The sequence below is a fragment of the Camelina sativa genome, chromosome 12, assembly GCF_000633955.1.
Source record: "Camelina sativa cultivar DH55 chromosome 12, Cs, whole genome shotgun sequence".
Lineage (NCBI taxonomy): Eukaryota > Viridiplantae > Streptophyta > Magnoliopsida > Brassicales > Brassicaceae > Camelina > Camelina sativa.
Genome location: NC_025696.1, coordinates 22,475,811 through 22,487,816, shown reverse-complemented (window position 1 = coordinate 22,487,816; position 12,006 = coordinate 22,475,811). Strand labels below are relative to the sequence as shown.

At 37.5% G+C, this 12,006-nt stretch overlaps 1 protein-coding gene across 1 annotated transcript; it reads right to left on the bottom strand.

The window, feature by feature from the left end:
• On the bottom strand, positions 9,041-11,508 carry LOC104733756. The gene is made up of 5 exons (XM_010453308.1): positions 11,491-11,508; positions 10,413-10,499; positions 9,627-10,127; positions 9,411-9,508; positions 9,041-9,290 (listed from the first exon to the last, which is right to left on the bottom strand). The coding sequence occupies exons 1-5, from the start codon at positions 11,506-11,508 to the stop codon at positions 9,041-9,043; spliced, it is 954 nt and encodes a 317-aa protein (XP_010451610.1).

The following is a 12,006-nucleotide window of genomic DNA, read 5'->3' as shown; positions in this document are numbered from 1 at the left end:
TTGCACATTTGTTACAAAAGGTGTTTCCTCCCTCAAGAGAGCTTGATCTTCTATTAGTAGATCCAGTGGGCACTAACATAGGGTTAAGCCCTAATGACGAATCAATACGATTTGCATTAATTACCCAACGTGAAAGCCAAACTGTAGTCCTATCTCCCGCAGTGTACGATCCTTTTATTGAGGCAAGTCCTGAGAAAATTTCAAAGCTGAAGTCCTTCCTAACTGATGATTTGTAAGTGTTCATTTAGAGTTGTTATATAATTAGTATTTATATTCGGATATCAACTACGATTTATAACTGATTTGTTAATTTTGGTATTCAGGGTTAAAGTACCTTGCACTAGAAATGCCGAATATTATTTTCGCCTCCTGACCCCTAAACAATCGTGGCCAACTACAACATTTGGCTGGTTATGGGATGAGGTAAGGTTCGTAGTTTTGTTCAATAACATCTGACGCAGCTAACTATGGTATACTAATGCCTGATAGATGTCACTCGTGCTGCAGCACATGGTTACATGTATGCATATGTTCCGTATTAGGGGGATGCAAACGCCATCCCCATATATAACATATCATATTGCTTTCCTCGATCCGTTTTTTGTTAGTACATGGGCATTTGAATTCCCTCGAATTGAAGCCTCTAAGAAATGGGTTTTTGGAGAAGGTTGTTTTGAGATGTACGTGGGGAGGCTGCCAAAATACGGAATGACACACAAGGTGTAAGTTGACGATGTAGACACCCTGCTCTTCCCATATAACCTCGATAACAACCATTGGGTAGCCATCGAAGCTGACTTAGTCCACCGAAGGCTAAGAGTTTACGATAGCATAAACAGCGGTAGAAGCGACGCGATTCTACAAAGGAAGTGTAAGCCGTTCGCAAAAATGATTCCACGCCTTATACAAGCATATCACCTGAAGTACAAAGATGAGAATATCGGGGGGGGGGGGNTTAGTTATTACCGGGTGAAAACACTCCCACAGAACTATCAAGAAGGTGACTGTGGTGTGTACACGTTGAAGTGCTTAGAGTGTATAGCTCTTGGTCTAAATTACACATGCCTCTATGATGCAGCCATGCCTTCGATTAGGATGAAAATTGCTGCAGAAGTGTTTGATGAGGTCCCAGACCGAGACTGCTTTCTGCAACTAGATGCTATGTCGGAGACATTAGAATATCCGGAAGCTGAATTCATCTCGGGATCAAACAGTTGAAGAAGTTATGTTCCATGTACATTACCGGAGCAATATAATTTTGGAACCGGTGAAGATTAGTTTTACGCGTGTTGCTAATAGAAGATGTGTGTTTGGTTATATTTTTTGGTAACATATGGGATCTAAGGATGTCGTTCTTAGATTATCCGACGTCTGGTCACTCACATAGCTCCGATCGGTTTAAACACTCTTTAGGTCTAGTGTTTTTTGTATATTGCAGGGTTTAGATATGTATCATTATGACGTCATTCTAACCCGTATTAGTATATGTAAGGCCTTTATCAGATGTGTACGTATCATCAATTAAGTAACGGCCTTATTATGGTCTATGTACGTACATATTATTTGTAAGTGTCTTCTTTTCGTATCTTCATCTGTACGTACAATCGATTCTCTAACGTTATAGACATTATTTTTATGTGCATGGTTGGTACTTAGTTTCTCTCCATTTTGAGCACATTAAGTTGTCCCTACTGGTAATCTTACATACATTGGCAACATGTAGGTAGAGGTATGATATGATGAGCGAGGCAATTAAATTGTATTCCAAGGCATCGAACTAATATCATCCTAAGAAACGGTTACGGATCAGATGGACCACCTGCGTGAAAGTAATAAGTACAACCAGGAAGAATGTTTATTCGCTACTTAATTTCTTGGGCCGATACCAGCTTTGTAGACGTCAATGAGTACTTTGTCCCACCGGATATTCTGTTTCGTCTTGGACTTGTTGAATGCTTGGAACCTTCTTGTCAACTCGTAAAAGAGAACGGAGTCCAAAATTACGCTCCTTCGTTTTATCATGTCTTCTCCGTTTTTGTGCCACAGTGTTAGGGCAATCATCTCCATGTGCTGCAGATGCAGTTAAACGCAAACCAACTCAAATATAAATCCAACAAGACACCATGAACACACCTAAAATCGTGTACGTAAAGTTTAAAATATGTACCTGACTATGGACCCATTGTTTGGGCGATATAAGAGTAGAGAAGAATAGGTTATCTGCCTTGCGGAATCCGAAAATGTTGTGTATCCTGCGCAATATTGTTACGAATATCCTATATTAATGGTTGAGCATACCAATTATGTCATCTAAGTAATATATACTACACTTAAACATTATCGCGTTTTATCAAGTCGGTGAATTTGGCGAATTTCCCATCATCAACATCTTCCATCGGGTCGTATGAAATCCATCCTGCTTTTATCACTATGGCTTCGGATGGTTTATTCTGACGTATCTCCATTATCACTTCTTATGCCCGTCCTGTTTCATCCACAATAATAACCGACTGTGGCACTAAATTATCTGAGTCACCGAGAATACATTCCTCCCCTGGAATTTTATCTAGTTGACCTCTAGTTTCTTTACAGCCCTCTTCGACACCGCTTCCCTTGTGTATTGCTTGGTCTCCGGCCTAATAAGATGTACGTACATAGATTAATTGTGACGTACACTTGACCATCTAAGTAGACACTATATATATTACAAATAGTCGAAAAAAAAAAGTTTGACACTTGCTAGTGGATAAACATCAACTATAGTTTCTATTTGTACATGTCCATCAGTTTTGTTACAGCCCTCCTCAACATCGCTTTCCTTGCGTAGTGCTTGGACTTCGGCCTAATAAGATGTACGTACATAGATTCATATTTATGTACACTAATGTCACAAATAATTGAAATCAAAAAAGTTAGACACTTGCCTCTTGTTGACCGTCAACTGTAGTTTCATTTTCTACAGGTTTTTTGGTTTTGTTACAACCCTCAACTGACTCGCCTTCGTTATGTATTATGTCCCCTTCGTTACTGTTAAACCACTCGACTTTTGCCTTCCTGATGCAGTTCTTCCCCATCCACCTATTCAAAATAATGAAACTTTTGAACCGCGTGTTTGTAGGAGGAACTTGGCACAAAATACATTTTTACACGTTTAGATTGGAGGAGATAAACAAATAACCGAATATATATGAAACCTACAAATGGTGATCCCCTTTATGGTTACTTCCTGACCTACCATTTTGTTGCAATGCAGATCAGGTTCCATTTTAGTATTCAACTGCAGCAAAATCTGTTCAATTAAAGGTGGACAATGCTTTAATACGAATATAATGTTGTAATCTCCACTTTGTGTCAAATACTTACATTGGATACGGTTGTAGTTGGTGATAGCTCCACAGCAATTCCCCCCCCCCCGTCATAATCTTGGCGACACTCATTATCTCCATTCTCCGGTGATGGTTCTTTCATGTCACAGTCGTAATTATCTGTTTCCCACCCAGTAATAGGACTACGGGGTGTACCCTACAGTTAATTATATATAGGGAAATGATAGGTGCATAAACAAAAAACACCCACATTAATTTGATGGACCCGCATTTTAAATCACATGTTGTCCATTACCTGGCCTCCAACTGACGAATCACCATTGACAGAGTGTTCACCATGTATGACATCCTTCGAACCATCAGTATTTTGATCATCCTGTGCACACCACGATAGCAACATAATTTAATATATGTAAGTAGTGAAAAAATTACAACCCTTACGTTATTTGTCATATCAACCTTAGAAGTGTCACCGCATCCCCTGTTTCGGACCTTCTCTCCCCTTTTTTTCCTAACCATTACAGAACTCATTCTTCAAAACATTTTAGTTTTCCCTCTTCTTTTTTTTGAATACTTCTTCTCTGAAACTGTCTTCGAACCATAAGAAGGTTCCCCATATTCATTTCTTTTAACCTCAAAAAGTGCAGCTCTTATCTCCGTGCGGATCTCTGTATGGACGAAAATCTTCATGTTTTCATGACTTTCCTTTATCAGTGCTTCTTGTTTCCTGTAGAACCGGCTTAGTTCCGCCGCATACCTTTCAAATAGGTCATCGTCCAAACGTTCATGAACAACTGGCATACCCCCCCCGTCGCACATCATGTCCCCTTGTGGTCTTCTCTTTCTTATTTTCAATTGTTGCGGTGTCTGCTCTTTTTCTCTTTCGACAGTCAACTGTAACTATATCACCAAGAAGCCATTAATAAAAAAAGAAATTTAATTTATAATGAAGCCCTTTGTAATGTATAAATGTCAACAAACCTTTCTCTTCAGGTCGTATCTATTTTGGACACCTATCATCACCTCACAACCATATTGCCTCATCCCATTTGCGGCCAGCTTTAATCAGATTTTCAATGTTATCAACTTGATGGTCTTCCTCTTCATCATGCCACGCGAATCCTCCATTATCACAATGCTCCCCACTACCAACCATCCGCCTAATAACCACCTATAAGATGATACATGTATTAGAAAAAATATATACATATTACGAAACTTATAGTTTCAAGTCGTTTACGTATTATATCAACCAAGTACATACCTCTTTAGCAGCCTCGCATGCGAAGATGTCTGCTGTCTTGATTGGGTGCAGTTTAGCCAGATTATGGATCGATCTTTGATTAAACGCATGATCTTGAACGTCAGACGGTACTAATCTTGCAAGTGCTGGGACATATTGAAAACGCCCGACCTTCATAATCTCTTCTTCCTTAAATTTTCTGTCATGGACTTCTATTCTCGCTCCTCTTGTAGAACTTATTCCAGATCTAAACACCTTAATTCAAATACTGGGGATGGAAACAACCCTATCGGACATCCAAATGCGCCGTCAAAACTGAGGCCTCAGTTTTCCGTTTCCTACCAAGAACGAAGATTTAGCTTTACTACTTAACAATTTTTAAATATTTTTGAAACAGTGCAACGGTTGTGATTTTCGTTAATATTTTTATTCAACTTACACAGTTCTTCAACGCTATTGGTTTGTATTTAATATTCACTATTCCTTGATGTTTGATAAATTTTTACATTGGATTAGTTTGTGAAAATTACCAAACTATTATTCGAGGATATATAACGTGGACTCTAGGGTCATAATTAACAAGTACATGCGATGTATCGTCTTCGCTAAACCGGCAGTTACACGTGTTAATTATCTAAATACGAGGTATCTATATGGAGTGCAGTCACGACGTTTTGAAAAGCCACAAGATGGATAATCCATTGGTCTTTGTTAGCTGCTTATATAATAAGACAAATACTCACCCGGTGAAGTATGTATTTGTCTCTTAAAACCAAATATCACCCGCAAAACATAAGTGCAACAAAGTTATGGTGCATTTTGACAGACTATCCGATCTCCAAACGTGGCGTTCTGATTGGAAGGTTTCTGTTAAGATCATCTGCAAGTGGAGAAAGAGAGAAGCGAACATCGCCTCCTTTGAAATGGTTGTTTCGGATGTTTTCGTAAGTGACTCGTCTCATCATCATTATATGCACTTAATATCAAATGATTCATACATCATAGTTGAACTTTTTCCCGCACCGTAGGAGGAGAAGATGCAGGCAACAATCAGCGAGGACCTGTTGCCCCAGTTCTGTACGGGGATTGAGGAGGGTTCGTGGAAAACCTTCTCAAATTTCGTCGTCACTAACGACACATCCGCTGTGAAGGTCGTGGCGTCCAACTTCCGGATCAATTTCACTGCTGACATGGTTATGGACAACATTCATTGCTTGTCGACCAATCACTACATCGACTACGTTGCCTTCGACAAAATTTACGAACGATGGTCTCCTTTCACCCATAACTGCTGCTTAGGTAACGTTGCATTCTGTTGTTCCCTTTTCTAATATCATAGCCAATACCATAATTCTAATGACATGACGACAAATTGTAGCTTATGTTTCCATTTGTGAATGTTGTTTACATTCCAAATTTTTAAACCACGTCGCTGAACTCTTTATGTTATCTACATTACCTACATACCAACAATCTATCTTATGTGGATAGTATTAATTTGATGTAAAATGTTGTGTGTATTACACATGGTTAATTATTTATTATTTATTTTATTTGGTAAGCATCTTCCTAATACTGTCAACCTTTAATGTTAAATGTATGTGTACATTTGTGTACAAATGTTTATGTTTAATTCATGAGTTTGGTCAGTAATAATAACACGACAACGTTTCAAACAGTCATTTTTTTAGACGATAAAAAAATGTGACTAAACCAAATATAATAAACCAACACCCACATAGATGAGCAACTTAATGTTATACAATAAAACCACAACCCAAAGTACTACTAATGAAACTTCCAATCTACTTGAAAAAATAGGTCATTATTGCTAGTATAACCAAAGTCGCAACAAACACATTCGTCAGTTTTAACTCCATAGTTAATCCATCACTCTTGTACGCAATCAACGCCTTCAGCCTTCCCAACTCCATATGATTTTCCTTGTGCATATTTAAGATGTTAGCAATCTCCTCTTTTTGTTCCTGAAGCGCTTCACGCATTTGATTCAAACTAGTCAACTTTAGAATATCTTCCTTCACTGTTTTAAGTTCCTCCATCATAGCTTCATCCCACCATTTAAAAATGTGATAGTCCCCATCCTGTAAAAACTCTACTTCCGTTTCGAGGATTTGGGTGATATATCTCGAGAGAGAATTACCCATCCCATATCATTCGGTACGCTTATCTTCAATTTTTCATTACACAAATTGTTGGAACAACATTAAAAAACGTTTGCTTTAACTAAATGATATATTTGTGCACATTACTAGTTTTTAGCCCTGATACTAAATAATTAGGTTAGTAGACAATTTCATATCAAAATACATAGGTTGTAACGTTTAAAGTATGTGTCTTCCTCGAATCAGATGTTTGTGGGTGTGTAGTTGGAGTGGAAGACAAAAGATTGCTCGAGGGGGCAAATGCGGCCAATGAAGTTGTCCTCACCCTACTGAACGGAAGGTAAAGGAGATTTGTGCTACCTTTTGAATACATTTTCATTTAAAGTTTTTTCCTATTCCCGATCTATATTAACATGAGAAAGTCGTAGGAATGAAAAGTGTCGTGCCATAGATGACTATTCTGTTCGCTTCATAAATGCTTGGGAAGCAAACAGGTGTCATCTTACTTTTACATCCAAACCCATCTTTTGTATTTTGCGGTGAAACCCATCTTCATAAGGTACGTTCGATTTGATACATCAGTTAAGGAAACTAGCCTTGTGAAACCATATACATCTAATTTTGTAAATGTTCTGTAGGTGCACCATGTCTCGTCAGCACAGCTGCCTCTTCGCAAATCTATATAAAACCAGATTTCGTAGGAATGGAACATTACAAGGCGATGTAAGCTGTTTATTTTCCTATAAAAGTATCTAATTGGATATGTTGTTACTGTCAAATACGTTAATACACTTTCTATATTTACCTCANAACTCTACTTCCGTTTCGAGGATTTGGGTGATATATCTCGAGAGAGAATTACCCATCCCATATCATTCGGTACGCTTATCTTCAATTTTTCATTACACAAATTGTTGGAACAACATTAAAAAACGTTTGCTTTAACTAAATGATATATTTGTGCACATTACTAGTTTTTAGCCCTGATACTAAATAATTAGGTTAGTAGACAATTTCATATCAAAATACATAGGTTGTAACGTTTAAAGTATGTGTCTTCCTCGAATCAGATGTTTGTGGGTGTGTAGTTGGAGTGGAAGACAAAAGATTGCTCGAGGGGGCAAATGCGGCCAATGAAGTTGTCCTCACCCTACTGAACGGAAGGTAAAGGAGATTTGTGCTACCTTTTGAATACATTTTCATTTAAAGTTTTTTCCTATTCCCGATCTATATTAACATGAGAAAGTCGTAGGAATGAAAAGTGTCGTGCCATAGATGACTATTCTGTTCGCTTCATAAATGCTTGGGAAGCAAACAGGTGTCATCTTACTTTTACATCCAAACCCATCTTTTGTATTTTGCGGTGAAACCCATCTTCATAAGGTACGTTCGATTTGATACATCAGTTAAGGAAACTAGCCTTGTGAAACCATATACATCTAATTTTGTAAATGTTCTGTAGGTGCACCATGTCTCGTCAGCACAGCTGCCTCTTCGCAAATCTATATAAAACCAGATTTCGTAGGAATGGAACATTACAAGGCGATGTAAGCTGTTTATTTTCCTATAAAAGTATCTAATTGGATATGTTGTTACTGTCAAATACGTTAATACACTTTCTATATTTACCTCAGATCTGAATTCGCTGGACGTTACTATATAGAACATATAATGGAGCACGTAGGGGAGAATACAGGACCTTAAGAAGAAAGGAACTAGATTGGCGAAAGGGAGAGCTCAGGGAGTTTAGCATATTGAAAGAACCTTCAGAGATCTATAAAATTTGTAAACTCTTTTTTTCCGGTGTGTTTGTACTTTTGAATGAACCGAATGTTACGCTGATTCTGGATAATATATGGTTTTATTTTGTCAACAAAATATAAAATTTTGTACTCCGTAATATATGTACGTACACAACAATAGTTATCTACGATAAGTCTACATGTCAACCGTACATAAAAAAAACGGATGAAGGAACATACTTCTTTGGTCCGTTGACAGGTACAGTGAATGTGGTTAACACATTTGAAACACTATCCTTCCATCGCATTATGTCCTCTCTAATGGACCACATAAAATACACAAACAGATATATTTCGCTTTTGTAAGTATCTTATTCAAACAGTAAACCGTTTGCTTGACATTTCTAAAAAGCCCACACGAATAATAGGCCCAACTAGGGCAGCCGGGACCAATTTCGACAACAATTATAGTTAAACAAAAAGGTGGGCTTACAAATTAAAAAGGTCCATCATAAACATGTTACAAAAAGCTATGTGGTACTTAGGAAAAAAGAGTATTATCCTCACATGCCATGAAAAGATAACACGTCTATTGTCGCCCCTGCACTACGTATTAGCTGGACATGTTGTACGGTTGTGGCCAACCTGTTGACACTGAGAACAAGCATGCTGTTTGCGGGGCCGCTTCGTCTCCAACGCAACCTCGACAAAAGACTTCATCCTGGACATCTTTGGCCTTCCTGGAGGATTTCTAACGAAAGGCGGTTTACATCTGGACGGTGTAACATCAGTAGGAACGATGCAGGATGTATCTATCGGCATTATCGACTCCGCATAACCACTGCAGAGGCTGTCTCTGCGGAAGAATGGATGAAACAGGTTTATAACTGATTGGTTGGCCTTATATGCGGCTGCGATAGCATGTACGCATGTCATCCTCTCTAGATCAAAACGCCTACATGAACATATCTTATACCTCAGATTGACAACATGCGTTGAGGTACCACAACTTACTTGAAATCGATCTTCATCAATTTCTTGAACCCTTAGACGCCTTGAATGTTCAATACGTGCCTATGAGTAAATGAAAGCGTAAGTTCATATAACCTATGAAACACAACATATTCACTAACATTTTCCATTTCTTTCTTTAACATATATATATCGATGGATATGTTAATGAATCTCATACCTGTAACAGGTTCTCCACTCCTTTGGTGTGTAAAGTTGGCATTGCGGCTGCTTGTTTTCTCCTTGTAGCAAACCAACGTGTCAACATATTCTGAACCGCTTCTAATAACTCTACAATGGGATAGGCTCTCGCAGGATTCAGTACTTTGTTTAGCGATTCTGCAATGTTGCTCGTGGTGAAGTTGTACCTATCACCACGAAAGTGCGCCCTGCTCCACTTGGATACATCTGCATGCACCAAGTAAGCATGCAGTTGCGGATTCGCTTTTTGAATTTGCTGGAAGATTTCTTCGAAATCAACTACACGGTACGCTGCAGCTGCTTTTTTTACCAGCCGGAATATTTCGCTCCCACTAAATCTCAGGATAATATTCTTGTGAAGATGATAAGTGCAGATTCCTCGACTTGCCAGGGGGTACACTTTAGCGATAGCTTTACCAATAGATTTATGCCGGTCAGATATCAGTGCAAGCTCTTCATCATCAGGAATTACACTATTTAACTGCGTAAAGAACCATTCCCACGACACATCGGTCTATGTATCAACAACCGCATACGCTAGAGGGAAAATATTAAAATTCCCATCTTGTGTTATCGCTATCAGAAGAGTCCCTTTGAATTCACCTTTCAAAAAGGTTCCATCTACAACTACAACTTTCGCATATACCTGAAACCCTTAATGCATCCATCAATCGCAATGAAAAAAATACTTGAATCTGTCTTCTGAATCAACGACCAGTCTAGTAAGGGTCCCCAGATTAGAGGACCTCAGCCTGTATAAATATACAGGTAATTCAGCGTATCCACTTTCAGGTGTATCCCTAACATACTCATGCGCCTTTATAAGTGTACGATGTGTCTTCCAGTAGCCAAGCTATTATATGAAAATGGTCAGTAAAAGACATCAGCACTCAACAATATCAACTAGATCGAATTATATATATGTGCAGTGCAGGCCATAGAATCAACTAATTTCTGAGAAAACCAACAAACTAAAGCTACGATCTGTTTGTTATTATTTCCACTACGTCTTCACGTACACAAAGCCCCCTAGCAACATAAGAAATTTCTCCATGTATACCCTATATACCATCACATACACAAAGCCAACAAAAAAACATACATATTAAAAAGACTAGATTTAGAGTATTCCAGTAGCCCACCAATACACCATATCGTAGGTTGAGCCCTTCCCCAACAAGATTTGGCACAATAGAACCTCCCACACCACCAACATAATCTTTGTATAATTGAGCTAGGATTGGTGGTTTAGCATTACGGCTACAGCCAGATCGTTCCGTAACAGAGCAAGTATGTTCACCGACAATATTTGAATAAAAAACTAAAATATGGTATTTTTGGAAATAAAACTTATTTTAGTGGTATTTATGAGAATTGCCCAAAAAAATGTCTTTCAGAATCATTCAAACTAGCAATTCTAAAAAGTCTATGATATTTTGAATAACAATGGATTTCAAGTGAGATTTATAATTTATTGATTGAAAAACAAGAGATTGTGAATTATTTTATATGATTCTACTTAAATCTTAAGTTAAATAACATAGGATTTCAATAGATTTTTTAAAATTATCAATTGAATAACAAGTGATTTGAAGAATACTCCAAAATATATCCTCTAAAATATCAAACTCAATACCCCCCTCTAAATTATGTTTCCATGTTTTTTTTTCTTTTTTTTTTGTTTGGATCATTTGTATAGGTGTATAAATCCCTTGGATTGTAAACCTAAACTATTTTAATTTTTAATGAAATATCTATATTCTTAGCAAAAAAAATCATTTACCTACCCTTGAATCCCTTATATTCGACATTCTTAGATTTTTTTTCTCACTACATCGTATTACCTGGACGACGAATCCCATATCACACGGTATCAAAGCATTGGGCCAAGGGGACTTCCAATATTCGACATTCTTAATTATAACTTATGAGAAAAACTTGCAAAACCCTAGAAAATATTAAACATAATTAAAAATACTGATATATTAATTATTCTAACGGTGATATAATCAAATTCAAATATATGAAACAACAATTCTAAATTTCACTCTGTAAGATCGTAAGTATATTGCATCATATATTTGGTACTATTGCATTGAACTAAATTACCAATAAATAATTTGTACCTGAGTTTGTAAGGACAAGACTCGAAAGTCACAAACCCTCGTCATCCAAATTTTGGTTGTCTTCGTCACTTCCTCGAGGGCCGAGCCCGTTAACAATTTTCTGAAAGACGTAAAACCAACAGCTACTACTAACAATATACTGTATGAACACATATTTACGAAACTATTTTGATAATTAACTCATTCGATACGTACTCCATTTTTTTATAAACCATCGTATTGCTCTCGCGAGTT